We start from the raw sequence: 15,309 nt of genomic DNA on the forward strand, positions 1-15,309 counted from the left end.
CCTTCAACATCAGCTTGTCCTTCCTACATCAGAGCTGACTTCTCTGTTCGGGGACTCTGCTGAAGCTTGCCTACAGAGCTCTCTACTTGTTTCTGACACTTACCTACAGGCCTCCCCTTGGAAGGGATTTGGGGCCTTCAAACGAAAGGGTTAAATTATCTGGGTTGTGCTTTTCTTGTAACTAACGAATTGATTTAATGAAGGAAAGCGGTGATTCTGTGCAGGAGGGTTCCTGTCACTCGTGTAAGTTGCCAGCAGGCCACATTACCTAGGTAGTACGAGTAAACTCGGTTTCTGGGTTTTCTGTGCTGTTTTCTGAACTGCTGGCAAGGCTCCGGGAATAACAGGATGCGATGGGGGCAGAATAGCAAAGAGGGCTCGGCGGTGTGCTTTGCAGGCATGAGAAAGCGCCGCTGAGAGCTTGGGAGCCTCCTCTCCAGGCGGACGAGCCCCTTAATGGCAGAGAGCACCCACCGGCATGCGGTCGGCTTTCAAGGCTTGTGTGTGTAAGGTGCTTCCAGCGACGAGGGCCACTCTGCCCCGTAGGGCTCTGCTCCCGTGCTCACCTAGCAGGGCTTTGCACCCATTTAGCACAGGGGTCGATGGCTTCTCCGGGCTGGGGGGGAAGGCTTGGGGCCAGCCCTAAGAGGGTGAACGTGTACTGTACTATGGACAAGGTGGTGGGATTTATTAGTAGGTGGCAAATGTTAGACTGCACTTGCAAAACTGAAGTGGTAATGCTGTGAAAACGCAGGGCTCCTCCTGCCCTTGTTCTGCATAGGGAATAGAGTGCGAGGTGTCTTTGCCGAGAAGGTGGTATCTGCTCTGGAAAGGGAAGAGTGCTCAAAATTATCTTGTCCCTGGAGGATCTGAAGAGTCAGGGAACTAGGTTTCTTCTGAGCAGAAAAGAGGAGATGCTGGGCTGACCTTGCAGGGAGCTGTTAGAGGCTTGGCTGAGGCTGAGATGCTCGCAGGGTGGGGATCACCATCAGGATGATTGAAAGTGGTGAATGTGGTGTGGGGAGGCAATTGTGGCAGCATGGCCGCTTATAGGGTGTGCTAGTAGGGAGGGCAACGGGGGAAGAAAATGAATGACTGCAGTGGAAGGGGGAAGCAGCTCTCTTGGAAAGGCAGGAGAAGGCCGTCTGCTTAGTTCAAGTGTTGGGGCAGAGGGTTTTCTCCTGTTTCACACACATTTCTCCATCACCGTTTGAGTGATTTGCTTTTTTGTAGTGAATCTCGCAGGATAGTGAGAAAAGACTGAGAAGGAATCAAGCAAAGTCTGGTATGATCTGCACAGTGGTAACAAGGAGGCAGCGTATGATGCTGGCTCTGCTGTCACAGGGACATGAACATGTCTTTTTCCCGTGTCTTTCCCTGTTCCGAATCCTGGATACAGCTCCTCTGCCTCTCTTCATGTCCCTTTGCAACCCAGGCAGCTGCTGGATCCAAACCCACATAGGACAGCAGCTGCTCTTTTTTTGTAGGACTGTGAAAGAGACTGAAAACAGTGGGAGCCCAGCTTCCACAGGTCACTTGTACCACTGGGACAAACATGGACTGGGCAGCTTGGACTAATTATGTTTTTGTTGATCCCTTGGAGGACTTTGTTTTTGCCTGGAATGCCTCAAACTTCCCCTTGCTGCTGGCTGTGATCAGCTGGCCTGGGAAGCTGTGGGTGGTTGACGGGTTATTGGGAAAGGTACCTAGGAGGATGTAAGATGCTTCGTAATGCCGTTCTGCATCAGGAGTGCAGTGTGCTTTGCAGGGAGGTTGGTGTGGAGCCATGCTGCAGCCCTGGGAGGTGCTGGTCCTAGCAATAGCCTTCTGCCCCGAGTGCTAGCACAGTACAAGTCTGACAGATGAATTTCATACTGTGCTGTGCTTCAGGAAACGAGCGGTGTGTGGGTAAACCTGAAAGGGCAATTTAGCAGGGCAGGTTGTAATTACATTTAGAGGGATTTGGCCAGGAGGAAGGTGGGCAAAAAGTAATTTAGAAGCCCTGCTGCCATTTTCTGCGCTGTAATTCAAATCCTCTAATCCCCTCGTCAGGTGCCTTGGAGGCACCCACATTCTCTAAGCAGGCGTTTTCAGTGGTAGAGTTTTCTCGGTACCTCCTCCTGCTCGCTCAAACCCTTAAGCCCTAGTTGCACAGCAGCTGCACTGCGCTTGAACTGAACGTAGCTTGGTTTCACAGCCTGGATGGTCTGTTGCCTACGCTGCCCGTGGGGCTGAGTTCGTTGAGCTTTTTACTGCCACGGCTTCGGCGATGCCCTGTAGCGTGGAGCCCTACCGCGGTTGCCCCTCCGCTGCCACGCGTGCCCTCCTGCCGGGCTGGAAAGGCCCTGGTGGCCACAATGCTTGCCCCGGCATCCAGCCCTTGTGCCAGCGTGCGGCTGCCGGGTGGCCCTGCGCAGCACCCACGGCAGCCCCCGGGCCACGGCTCCAGCGCTCCTGCGGGTGGGCCCGTCTCCACGGAGCGGGTGCTGAGGTCCCGCGTGGCGTGGGGTACTCGCCGGCCACCCGAAGAGAACCGCGTGGCGCCGGGGCTGAGCCACCGGTCACCCAACCGGCCGCCACACGGGAGCACCCGCTTTTCCCGGGGGCTGCCACCCCACCTCGCCCCCTCCCCGCTTCAGCTGGAGCGCCGGGCGCATCCTCGGCGGCACCCACGCAAGGCAGCCGCCCAGCCCCGGCCGGCTGCTCCCCCCGCCGGCCAGGCCGGGTGCAGGAGGAGGGAGGAGGAGGAGGAGGCGCGGAGCCCTCCGCCCCCTGCGGCGGAGCGGGGGGGCGAGGCGTTAGGACCCGGCGGCGGCTGGGCGGTGCGGAGCCGGGGCCGGAGCCGGAGCGGTGCGGGGGGAGCCGCCGCCGCCGCCGCCGCTTCTCGCCTCCTTCCTCCCGCAGCCCGTCGAGGCAGCGCTCCCAGGCTCCCCCGGCGCGCTCGGCATGAGGAGGATCAGGGCCAATGCCATCGCCATCCTGACCGTCGCCTGGATCCTGGGCACTTTCTACTACTTATGGCAGGACAACAAACCCCGCTCGGCGGCCGCCGGCAGCGGCGGTAGCGGCAGCGGCCGGAGCGGGCAGAGGGCGGCCGGCAGGCTGGAGCTCCGCCGGGAGGAGAGGACCATCCCCCTCGTCGTGAGTGAGCCGAGCATCCCGCCCTGCCGCGGCGGGGAGGGATGCCGGGGCGGTGGGGGGGGGGGGGGGCTTCGCTTTGCCTTCGGGTTGCTTTGTGTTTATTTTAGCGTTCGTGCTCGTCACCATGGCAGCCGTGACAATCCGGCAGCGGGGTGGGCAAACCCTGGGGGGGATCGAGTAACGCCGTGGGTAAAGTATTCGCGAGTTGTCTCCGCCGGGCTCTGCTCCTCCGGCTGGGAGCGGCTGCCCCTGGCCGAGGGAAGGGGGTTGAAACCGCTGGGGGGCTCGGGGCTCGCGGTCGAGAGCGCGCACGTACATATATGTACACGCACATATATATATATATACGATCAGAGGTTTTTTCCCGTGGGGACCAGGTAAGAGCTGTGACCTCTCACAAGCCCCCGGGCATCGGGCCGGGGGATGCGCAGGGACTCCCGGTGCGGCTGGTTCCAGCCTCTGCCGCCAAATGGGGGACCTGGGCGCAGCTCAAGGAGTTTTTTTCTGTTTTAAGCCAGAGGCAGCAGTCTGCGAGTCGGGCTCAGGCTAGGGTTTGGGCAGGGTGCGAGACGGGGGGAGCCTTCGGGGCTGCTTCCTAACCCCAGGGGTGGTAGCGGTGCCCTGATGTGCTACTGGAAATTTGCTTTGAAAGCCCCCCAGCTCTGCCCAACCTGGGTAGCTGTGGGCTCAGTAGGGTGACAAAATCGAGCTCCTGACTCAAGGATGCGCTCTGTCCATCGAGGAGGTTTGTTCTCCTTCAGCCTGTGTAATAGCATCAATAAAGTTCTCCCAACTCTCGGCAATAGCTTCATAAAAAATAAACAAGCCCCTGGAGCAAAAGTGGCCCATCAGTACCATTCCCAGGAGCGATCGCTGAAGCAGTTCAGGAACTGCACGGTGTGTCACTCTTTGGCTGCAAATCCATTTATCAGCCGGTTACGCACACATGGAAGTGAATAAAAGCAGCAGCCTGGTCGGAGTTGGAGCAGGGGCCGGGTGTTGGGGCTCTCCGCTTCCCTCCTTGACTGGCACTGGGATTTTTGGCCTGTGCCTCTCTTTTCTCCACCTGTAAAGTGGGGGTGGCAGGTGGGGGTGTTTGGGAAGCCGCACGAATGTTTGGAAAATGCAGTCAGAGCAGCCCCAGCCCTCAGGCAGCAGGGTGGAAACCCTTCAGCTGAGACCCTGGGCTATCGCTTGCAGCTGCCGAAACTCAAAAGTCAAAACTGAGGCTCTCGGGCAGAGCGAGGATGTTATTTGCTGCTTCTTAGGGCCGGGGGCTGCCAGCAGTTCAGGTTGCTCTGCTGTGAGACCCTTTATGGAGCAGGACAGTGGAAATGAATACGGTGCCTCCCGTGCGAGCGCTGTTGTTGCTGTAGCCCTTTGGGCGTGCTGGGAAACGCTCTCAGGCTGGCCAGGGCCGAGTTGAACAAACCGAGGATTTGGAGCGCTGCTGCCTGTTGGATTCCACCTTAGCGGTGGGGGAAGCTGCCCGAGTCCCTGATTTCTTGCGCGTGCTTGAACATGCTGCTCTGGCAGTTTTATTTCTCCGTTCCCCTGCTTATCCCTTCCATTTTTTAATTGCATTTACTTTACTCCCTCTCAGAGGGCTTGTGAGGTTACATGAATCCGTATCGTCTGCCAAGCACCTTAAAATCCTCGGGAGGAGGATGCTGTGGCAGTGCTGCACGTTGTTATATTGCTGCCGTTTGGGGGGAGGTGGTACGCGCTCATGGCTAACCACAAAGCCTCTCCTTACGAGCTATAGTGCTGTGCCACAGCCGCTCCAAATCTGGTCCTCCTTGCAGAACGACGTAAAGCATCCGAGTTCTGCTCCATGCCTGTAATCCCTTAGCGGGGAAAAATAATCATCCTTTGTCTCTCCTGTCTCTCTGTAACTGGGATCCCAGGATGTGCCAGCCCCCCCCCGCTGGGTAAGTCCCGGTCCCCCTGGCAGGCAGCGGCTGGGACGAGGGAGGACCCTCTCCTGATGCACCTGACAGTGGGGCATGGTGGAAATACCACATCCTGACCTGCCACAATCTGTTTGCATAGAGAAGGGAAACAGGAGGGGTTTGTGGTGTTTGGGCTTCCCCTCGTACATGCGGAGCGGTTTCCCAAGGGTTTGGTGGGTTGTCGTCAGAGGCAAACTGGTAAAATGCAATACGCGTGCCGCTGTAACTACGCGGTGACATGGCTATCGGAGAGTCTAACGGGCTTCGCCGCGATGGGAGGCGAATAACGAGCCGTCCCGGTCACAGCCCCTGCCTGCGCTGCGGGGGCAGAAGCAGGGAAGCAGCTGCAGGTGGGCGCAGGGTGGGAAGGTTAGCGGGGGTCTGGGGACAGCACCCCCTGCCCGGCAGCAAGGGGGCATCTAGCCGGGGTCTGAGCAGGTGGTCTCGTGGGCTGAGCGTGTGAGCCCGCGGGGCTGGTTACGCGGGGGCTATAGCCGCGCAAGTGGCCCTCGGCACGCAACCTTCTCTGGCTCCTGGGTGCACGGCGGGTGGGCTGCGGCACTGCCCACTGCCCTCCCCCAGCCAGCGCGGAAAACGTGCCGTTTCAGCCGCCCCACTGGAGAAATGATGAATCCAGAGAAGCGGCTGTCCTTTTGCCATGCAGAGCCCTCAACCCTGAGTTCATTCCCCGCAAAGTTAGATTTCTTGACTTGATATATAATGGCAGTCTTGTGTAAGAGGAGGCGTGCCTACGCTCCGCCTGCTTCTCATCTCCCTTGGCCTTCTGCAGAGCCACTGAGACAAGCTACCCATTTTGATCCAGCTTTTGGTTTCCTCTGCTCTGCACGAGTGATGGTGTTGCAGTTCAGGTTTGGGCTCATCTGCAAATAAGGGTGACTCATGTGACTTACGGGTCTCTGGAAAATATTTTTTCAATGTTCTAAAATTGGCTGCTTTTCTGTCTGGGAAAAAGAAAAAAACCTTGTCTTTCGCGTGAGCGAGTCCAAGAGTTCTGCTCTTGCGTCTATGCTGTGACATTTCAAATCCTAGGCAAATGAAGGTGAATTGCAAGGGTTTTAAAAATTGGAGTGCTTTCTGGGCTTGTGGTTTTTTTCTTTATTGTCTCTCAACGCGAAGGAAAAAAAATCACCTCGGTAAAAACTATAGTCAATTGCAAGTCTCAGCTTGAAACTGGTTTGTTATTTGTTGACCTCATGTTTATTAGCACAACTTTAAACTTAAAACCTGAATGTCTGATTCCTGGAGTCAGCAAGGGAAATCTTTGAATATTAAAGTTGGGGCAGGGGGCTTTCAGAGATCAGTGTCCCAGAAATAGCTCATGCATTTATAGTGATCCTCCAGATCCCTGCTTTATACCCAGAAATCTTGACATGTGGGGTCTCTGCAATAGCCTCTCCCCAAACAGGTCCTACAGATGCTTGAAATAAAAATGCAGAAACTGGTAAAGGTCAGGGCTGACTCGGCGGCATGCCGAGCCCCTGCACGCTTCCCCTTCCACCTGCCACAGATGGGAAACGCGGTGAGTACCACGGTCCTAGGAATGTATTTTTTTCTGTGGAGCACAGCAGTTTCATATCAATTAGGAGGAGCCCGGGCACCTCTTGCAGTTGGTTTGTGTTGGGTGTTTCTGGAAGATGTACTTCCCAGGGCTCTTTTCTGTCCCTCCCAGGCAGAAGGTTGCCTCCTGCTCCTCGGAAATTTCCCGGAGGCAGAAGCTGTGCTATGTGTCTTTTGGAAGGACTTCGGCATCGTTTCCACACTACGTATGGGCGGTTAATCATTCAACACGTGCTGCTTGTCTGCTTTAGCAGGGCGCTGATGGGCACAGCCCAGGACTCTGTTCTCGTGCCTCTAAAATCGTAACGTGGGAAGCTCGCCCAGCATACCTGCGTCCCAGCGAAGAGAGCAAGGCCATCGCTGTCGCGTGGGCAAGGCTTGTTAGTCAGAGGGGTGGCTGGTAGGTAGCTCTGGAGGAGGAATTTTGCTGTTGGCTGACTGTGAGCTGAGGATGGGAGTATTTGTTCCTATTTCCCAGTCAAAACCTGGATGTGAGGCTGCCCGCGGGCTTCTCCAGCTTGCTGACCTCTCTGGGGCGGTAGGAAAGCAGCAACGCACTTGGAAGATGGAGACAGAAGAGTATCGTTAGTGAAACGCTCTGAATCATGTTAGGCTAGTGCCCAAGTGCTCTTTAGAGCAGGTATGTGTCTCTTCTCTTTGTCCTGCCAACTTTGTGACCTGTGTAGCTCCTCTGTGACCCCACTGGAGCCTGTTTGGCAGCTGAGAGACCCCACACTGTAATACTGGCTCAGGTTGCCGGGGCTGAGCTCTCCTGGCTGCTCCCTCCCTCTGTGCTCAGCCATGGAAAATGAGCACCAGGGAGATGAGATCAAGGCGTCCTTTCCCCTTGCAGCAAAGGGTTTCCAAATGCTCTGCAGACATCGCTGGCCTGAGCGTCACCTACCTGTGGGACGACAGCAAGCGGGAGACTTCTCTGGGACACGCTGCTGAGAACAGGAGGTGCCTGTAGGCATCGAGCAAGTTGGTGAGGAGAGATGTCAATCATTTGGTTGCCCCCTCTTGTTTAGCCAGAAAATAGGCAGTAGCTGGGGTTTACCTGCTTCTCTGAGTAGCTGAATTGCTGAGTTTAGCCACACTTGTATTTGTCACCGTGTAAGGCCACCTTGCCACATGCTCTTCAGACCCTGGTAGACTTAACGAAGTTGGCCAAACAGCGCGCTCTGCTCCATTTGTTTTCTGTTGCCTTTGGCTGTATCTGAATCCTGCGGAGGAGGTGCCGGCTGATGTTCACCATCCATCCACGAATTATTTTATTCCCATCCCTTAGTCACATTCCCTCTGTGCGCAGCTTTCAGGGGATGCTCTTTCTCTCACAACAGGGATAAGCTGAAGCTTTGATGGATCAATACTGGTTTTCAGGGAGTTGTATCCCACGGGGCTCCTGGGTGTGTGCCTGCCCACAGGCAGGTCTTGCAGCCTTGGGGATGTAACTCTGGGAACTGAGGTGGATCCTAAATTGAAAAAAAATTAAACAACAAGAGGGGGAAGAGCACTAATTCCTTGCATTGGCATGTTGTCAGGCTTGTGAAGTACAGGTTTGATTTCACGTCCTGCCGTGCCGTGGAGAAAGAAGGCCTAATATTTAATGAGATGCCACAGCTCCTTTCAGCAGCCTCCTTACCGTTTGACTCTTACCAGATTGCTCACTCTTGAGTCTCCAGCCTTTTGGGGCAAAGATCAGGAATGTGGCTATATAGGTTTCTTTCTGCTCTTACACTGGCCGGCTGCGTGTCAGTTTGCACACGCGTGAACGCAGCGCGGGAGGCTGTATGGGCTCCCCAAGGCTGCTGTGCTGCCTGTAAGCCAGACCACCTCGGCTGCAGGCAGCAGTAATTCGGGTCTGGGGAGGCACGGTGAGCAAGCCGGTGAAGTCCCTGCGTTCAACAGCTTATGAAATGCTCTTGTTTTCTTAAACCATCTTCTTCCCTTCAATTTAAAGGAAAAGTGAAGGAGACTTGGGCTCTCCATCCTGCCAGATGCTCCATCCTGCTCCGCTCCCTGTGGCTCTGTGAATATCTGGGGTGCTGGAAACAAGATGGAAAAGAAGCTGCAGGTCGCAGTGCCGATGCTTTTGTGGGGGGAAGGTGCCCCTTCCAAGTGCTGGGTTTGTCTGTGCTGTTCAGCGTGGCCCTTTCCACTGCCAAAACCCATCACCGGCCTGGCTCTTCCCTGCACCTCTATGGGCTCTGCTCTTCCCAGTTTATTTTGCGGGGAGGGGGGAGCAGCCCTTAACACTTGGGGTTTTGTGGCAGCTGTTCCTGCTGTGGCCAGACCCCCGCAACGCTGATTTTTTTGGATCCCTGTGGGATCTCTCTTACGGCAGATGAGAGGCCTGTGCCAGCTCCTTGGGAAAGGACGACTTGATAACTATTTCTCCAGGGCTATTACTGCAGGAGGAAGATTCAGTGACAGTTTGACAGCTTAATATTTTATTTATGGTGTTTATGTTTTAAAAATGTGGGAATGAATGCTGCTTGCCTGAATGGCAGAAAACGATTTTTTTATTTAATTTGTCCCAGTGGCCCATATGGTGCAATAAGAAATAAAATAAAATAAATGGTTCACAATAATAATAAAATCCAGTTGGCAGCACTGGCCTTAATTGTTAATCAAAGTGACGAGGTAGCTGCAGCGAGGTAGCTGGGGCTTGGGCAGCGTGGCGGTCTGGGCAGCCTGGGACGGTGTGTAGAGGTGTGGGGGGGTCAAAGTGCAGTGCTCCTGAAGATGATTTTTTTTTTTTTACCAGAGCCTTTCCATTAAAGAAGTGGGTGAAGCAGCTGCAAGCTGTAGCGAGCTGAAGCGTTCTTTCAGCATGCAGCTGCTTCCCCAGTTAGATTTGGTTTTGCATATACAAAACTGCCCTAAGATTTAAAAGCTAAAAATTTAGCAGTGTTGGCTGGAAACAGAAGCCTAAGAGACATCTCAGGTCGCTGTTTGCGTGGTGAAACTTGGCCCAGGTGCTTCATCCCTGGGCGGTAGGTTGGGAGTCACTTGAAAAGCAAGGGGAAAAGATCTGTTTTTGTTGCAGTGGCACCAAACTGGGACTGCTCGTGTTGGAGCGCTGAAAAATGACTTAATTATTCCTGTATAAAAAACCATGCAGCGTAGCACAAAGGCGATGAAATAAACGGAGACGAACATGCTGGGGATGAAGCTCGTGGGTCAGTAGGCGACCCTGGCTCACCTGTGCCGTGCATCGTCTCCCTTCTGCGGGGATAGCCCCGGGGCAGGGCACGGCTGGGTGGGATCTCTTGCTCTTCCTTGGCTCTCCCCAAGGAAGGGAGATGGGGATGCCAACTAGGATGCCAGCTAGTTGTTCCTGTCCCACGGCATCTCAGTGACAGTCCCAGGACCTCGTTCTCTCTTCCCTGTTTCGGTGGCGTACGCTGCTCCCTTATGCTCCTCCAGCCCGACGTGCCAGCTTCTCCAGTAGGGTTGTAGGCTCTTTGGGGCTCGTCGTGTCAGTTGTCACTGCTGTTCTGACCGTACAATGCCTAGCACAGAGGCCACGATTCACAACACGTCCCGTACTATCGCATTAAGGTAAAGACGTAACTAAAGTGAGACCCATGGACTGAGAGTTGAGCTGGGTTACTGGTTGAGCTGCAGACTCATCCTTCTTACAGGCTACTGTGCCTCAGTTTCCCCAAAGTCTAAAACGGAGACTTTGTCTGCTTCACAGGGCTTTTGGGAGGCTTAGCTTGCAAGTTTTGTAAAGGGCTGGAGATGAGATAACTTTAGCAAAACGTTTGGTTGAGTTCCCCCTTTGTATACCTTTGAACCAAGAATGGGATTAGCAGAAATGCAGTAAGTCAGGGACGATCTGCTGCAAGAGGAAGATGTTAAAGGCACAGCACAGGCTCCTCCGTGCACTGAACAACAGGATTTATGAGGAAAGGCTGCATCCTACCTGCCACTGTCTTTCACTGTATTTTTGTAAGCACATATTCTTGCAACTATGAAAGTGATAAAGGACAGGAGGTGGACTGTCCTCATCAGATTTCCAGGTCCCAATTGTGCTTGTGGCTGTGGAGACAGTGAAATATATAGGAGTACGTTTCAAAAAAAAAAAAAAAAAAAAAAGTTTAAAAAAAAAAAATACGGTCTCTTGGGCCCCATCTTTGCAGAGAAATTACTCGTGTTGTGATGTGCTTTAAGCATGTGGGTAGTTTCTCAGTATTGGTAGAGCCTGGCTTTCTGATAGGCAGCTGCGTGCTCCCTTTGAAGCTGCTTGCTTTTGGCTACTTCAGGGGCATCATCCTTGCAGAGACCTACCTCGGCTCCTTCTGCGGCGGCAATGCCGGTCCCGCAGCACTGTTGGTGTCGAAGCCCCGTGCTACCCTGGAACACGAATGAAGCTGCTGTGTGGGGCTGCCCCCGGCAGAGAAGCTGTTTTGGCCAGTCGGGTGATGCTTGGTTGGTTGGTCGTCCTACCACGATGGAGCTGTAGGGTTGACTTTGCAGTTCAGGCTTCACGGCTGCCGTGGCCAGGCTGGGGTAGCGCTCGAACTTCTGACTTCGTTATAGCATGGGCACTGATGACATTCGGCTAAAGCTGCAGAAAATGATCTCCTTTAACCTCTTGTTTTCATTCTCCCACTTGCCGAATTTTTCATCTTGTAAGCTGAAACGTGGTCCTTGTGAGGAGGCTTTGTTTAAAGTAGCAGGGAGAGAGAAAGCCACTGTGCTGAAACATGCATCAGCCATTTTGTGGGCCTGGGAGGAAAAAAAAAAGGAATGTTTTTCTTGCGTTTTTATTGTGGATAAACTGAATCCTGAAACAGCCAGGGCTTGGCTGGAAAAGTGCTCCTATCCAATGAAGGTGTCTTCAGAGGTTCTCTGAAAAAGTCTTCCTGCAGGACAAAATTGGAAAACACTGATGCTTTCCATCTGCTCGCATGCTGAGTGCCCTGAACGAAGTATTTGGTGCCAGAAAGTCTCATGCTCGGTAATGCCATGCTGTACCTTTGTACCTTTTGGTACCAAGTAAGCAATAAAAAGCCTAATAAATGAGGAAGAGCATGCAAGAGCTGCAAAAAGCAGTGCAGCTCCTTGGGTAACTGGTGACTTAGTCTCTGAGCATGGGAACAGGGATACAGTGGCAGTACAAATGGGAGCCATCACATCCACGCAATGAAGTGTAAAAAATTCTGTGCTCCCTATGTTTCCCCAAGTAACTTTCAGTTGTAAAAATTAATAGTAAAGTATTGAGTTAGGAAATGTGAATGTTGCAAGTGCTCACTGCAGACTCCTGATGCTGTATTTTCCAAGTGTTATAATATGCACGTGATTTTTGTTTTTTTTTCTTTATACCTTTCTGGGAGATTTTTCCGATCTAGTTATGTGGTAGGAATTACTAGCTACACCATACTGTTGGTGGAGTAGGCTGTATGTGTTTCCTAACCTTCTGAGATGTCTCAGTTTGGCTGAAGTCCCTGTTTTATGCCTAAAGATAGGGCACAGCCTCTCAAAGTGATCTCTGGGTGACTTGATAGGGGCAGTGACAAACAGGTAGGGCATAACCCTATCCCTGGCATAGGGATGCTGAGTTGCCACATCCCTGCTGGTGCTACGCTTGCTTCTGTCACGCTAAGGCTCTTGGTTTGTGTTTGGGAACAGCAGAGCCGGCTCTCGTGGCAGTACCAGATGCAGGCTGGGGTGAGCGCAGTCATGTTTCTCCCATTGCTCGGAGTGCAATGTGGTGTTTATACTGAGCTTGGGTTGGCAGCAGAAGGATGGATGCTCTGCAGTGAGGTAACCCTTTCAAAAAAAATCTGTTGGAGCAAATCTGAGCAAACTTGGCGTCTGTTTGCATCCTCTCTGCGGTCGGGTGGTCTAAGTCTGGTTGTGCCGTGCCCTGGAATGCCACATTGCTGTGCCGTGCCTGCTAACTGAGCAGCTCTGTGGGGCATTTCCAGTCTGTGCTGGGAAAACTGGATCACGCTGCCTGGGCACTCCCGAAGAAATTTTGGGAAGGGCTGGGAAATCAGTGTTCTTTCAGGACTAGCTGTGGATCCGTCAGGTCAGGCGATGATGAGATGCGGTCAAGTGAGGTCTAGCCTTGGAGAAGCTGCCCAAGCACCCATCAAAAGCTCCCTTTGGCTGAGTGTGAAAGGGTTTGAAGTCAGCAGATGGTCTGCAGGCTCAGGTCAGGTTCTTGAACAGATACAAATCTCGTGCTATGTGTTAGGTGAGCCACGAGGAGGTGGTTTGCAGTGAAAGTGAACACCGTCCTTACAGCGCAGGATACAGCTTGAGTCACATTGGGTAGTAGGAAAAATCTGCTGATCTGCTTGCATCACTGAGCTTCCAGCATTATTAAAAATAACCCTTAACTGTAAATTATTTACTCGTTAATTTTCTTGGGCCCAAAGCCTCACCTTCAGGAAAGATGTGCTGGAGTTGAAGGGAAACATGGTGGAGTGATAACAAATGATTGTGCTTGGCAGGGCTAATGTGAAAAATAGGTTATTTGCTACATTCTTCTTTCTGCTGCTGTTCAGCTGTTAATTGTGCATCTCTGCCCTGCGTGGCTGGTACCGCTCTGACCTTTGCTGCCCCTTGTACCCGTGAATCAAGCGGGCTATGTGAGCGCTCCTGCCACCCCCTTGGTTTTGGCTGCATTAGTCTTGGCATGGCAATGCCACGGCGGTGGAATCCTCTTGCCCACCGCCGGCATCCTTGGGGCAGTGGGTCTCACCAACTCTCGCTTGCACTTACTGAGGAATTGGCAGGGATGGTGTACTGCGGGGACCTTGTTAGAGGCGTATGATATGTGCAAAGCTGAGCCCTTTAAATCTTGGTGCCCTAGTTAACAGGGATTTAGTCCTCCCAACCTGTCACAGACCATCTCATTTTTCCTCCTCTTTCTTTTTAGTTAGAGGATTATAATTGTTGCATTGAGTTTAAAGGGGATTGAACTGCTCTGTATCTTTCTTCTGCTTTTCCCCAATATCTCCTAAAAGACTTCGTAAAGAAAGGCCAGGAATGGATAAACAGGTATTAGCACCACTACAAGGGTGGAAGAAGGGGTGAGAAAACTCTGCCTAACCTATTGTGCCGGTGTTCTTGCAGGGTCTGCATGGGATGCTCCGTGGCCTCCTGAGCTGTGGCAGCTCCCCGGCACACTGGCGTTAGTCCGTGTCCCAGATCGCCTGGTGTGCAGGAGCGGGGACTCCTGGCAGTCAGTTGGGCAGGACCAGCCCCAGCAGGAGGGGAACTGGGTGTATGAAGGGATCTTCTTCTTATTCTTCTGTGCCTCCTGTACCTTAGGAGCTTTGTAAGATGTTACTCTAGTGCCCCGGCTCACGAGTGCGCAAAAGGAACTTGCTGTTGCCAGTGGGTTGCATGTTCAGAAAACCCAGTACGCAGATGCACTCCGTTCCTTCAGCTGGGCTTCCGCAGAATCCAAAATGGTAACATCTAAACTTTAAATGAAGTATCTTGCCCCCCCCCCCCCTTTTTTTGGGGGGGGGGGGGAGTAGGTGAATGGTGCTGTTCAGCATGGAAGAGTCCTTAGAAGTGTTAGAAAGCAGAAATGCAGGGTGACCGTTTGAACTCCCTAGTTTATTTAGCAGTGAATCTGAGAAATTAGGAAATAGTGCCGCACATAGCATTTATTAAATGTCCAGGAATTTGCTAAAATGAGTCTTGTGACAGGTTCATTAAGACTAAGTAAATTTTGAGGATCCACATCACATCATTAATTTTCTGGTTTTCTGCTTTGTTTTCTAGCTTTCTGTTAATGCTTTTATAATTCCACTAGAAATACACCTCCCACTGCTATATTTAACTTGCTGGCCCTGTTTGAAGCTTTAGTTGTGGTTCTCTCCATTCTCGGTGGCAAGGACCGCCATGAAGCATGTTGCCAGGTTATTTTGAATCATTAAAGGCAATTCATATCTTTCCAGTCTTGAGTAGGTGAGCTGAATTTGAATGGAAAATATTTCTATTGAGATCAGAATTTGCTTTAAGTTATCGGTTCAATATTTTTCTTCCCCAGGTAAATGTCCACATCATTGTCCCATATCTGATTAAATTAAATTTAGGTGCATTTTGGTCATTGCCCGTCAGGTGGGGGCCCTTTGAGAGTCAGATGCTGCTTTCGCCTGGGGTGGGCTCAGCACTCCTGCAATGCCGGGGTTGGATCCGCGCTGGGTCGCGATCAGGGTGACTCCAACCGTTACCTGGGTCTGCTTGGCGAGAGCTGGCTGAGTGTTGGCAGTGTGCTGAGGGTTCAGGTGCAAAAGGAGGGACGTGGAGAGAAGCTGTCCTTCATGAGAACTCAGCCGGCTCCAGCAGCTGCCAGCCTTTCCCCTGCGCTGGCTGTAACTCAGTGCCAAGGGAGTGCATAGCCTGGCTCACAGCTGGATGTGTATCCCCGCAGCAGACTCTTTCTGTACATGAGGGACTTGTTTTGGGGCTCTTCTGGGACAGGAGGGCAAGGCAGGGAGACTTGTTGAATAATAAACCGTCAAGGGCTGCCGCAAGCCTGCGTGGAGTTACCCAGTCACCTTGCCATCCTTTTCCCAGCAATTTGCGCATCAAAGTTACGCGGCCTGAGATCTCCCGTATGTCTTGCTCCTGGCCCAGACCTGACATACAGCCTGTGCTGCTG

General features: G+C 52.8%; 1 protein-coding gene across 1 annotated transcript in view; it reads left to right on the top strand.

Moving 5' to 3' along the window:
* Nucleotides 1-2,821: 2,821 nt before the first annotated feature.
* Nucleotides 2,822-15,309, top strand: part of GALNT16 (polypeptide N-acetylgalactosaminyltransferase 16) — an 81,222-nt gene continuing 68,734 nt past the window's right edge. Inside the window, exon 1 of the mRNA XM_075030508.1 lies at nt 2,822-3,141. Within this exon, the coding sequence (XP_074886609.1) occupies nt 2,947-3,141 (195 nt within the window). The 5' untranslated portion in view covers nt 2,822-2,946. The remainder of the gene's footprint in view (nt 3,142-15,309) is intronic.

This window comes from Buteo buteo, chromosome 6 (genome assembly GCF_964188355.1).
Source record: "Buteo buteo chromosome 6, bButBut1.hap1.1, whole genome shotgun sequence".
In the NCBI taxonomy this organism is placed as follows: Eukaryota; Metazoa; Chordata; class Aves; order Accipitriformes; family Accipitridae; genus Buteo; species Buteo buteo.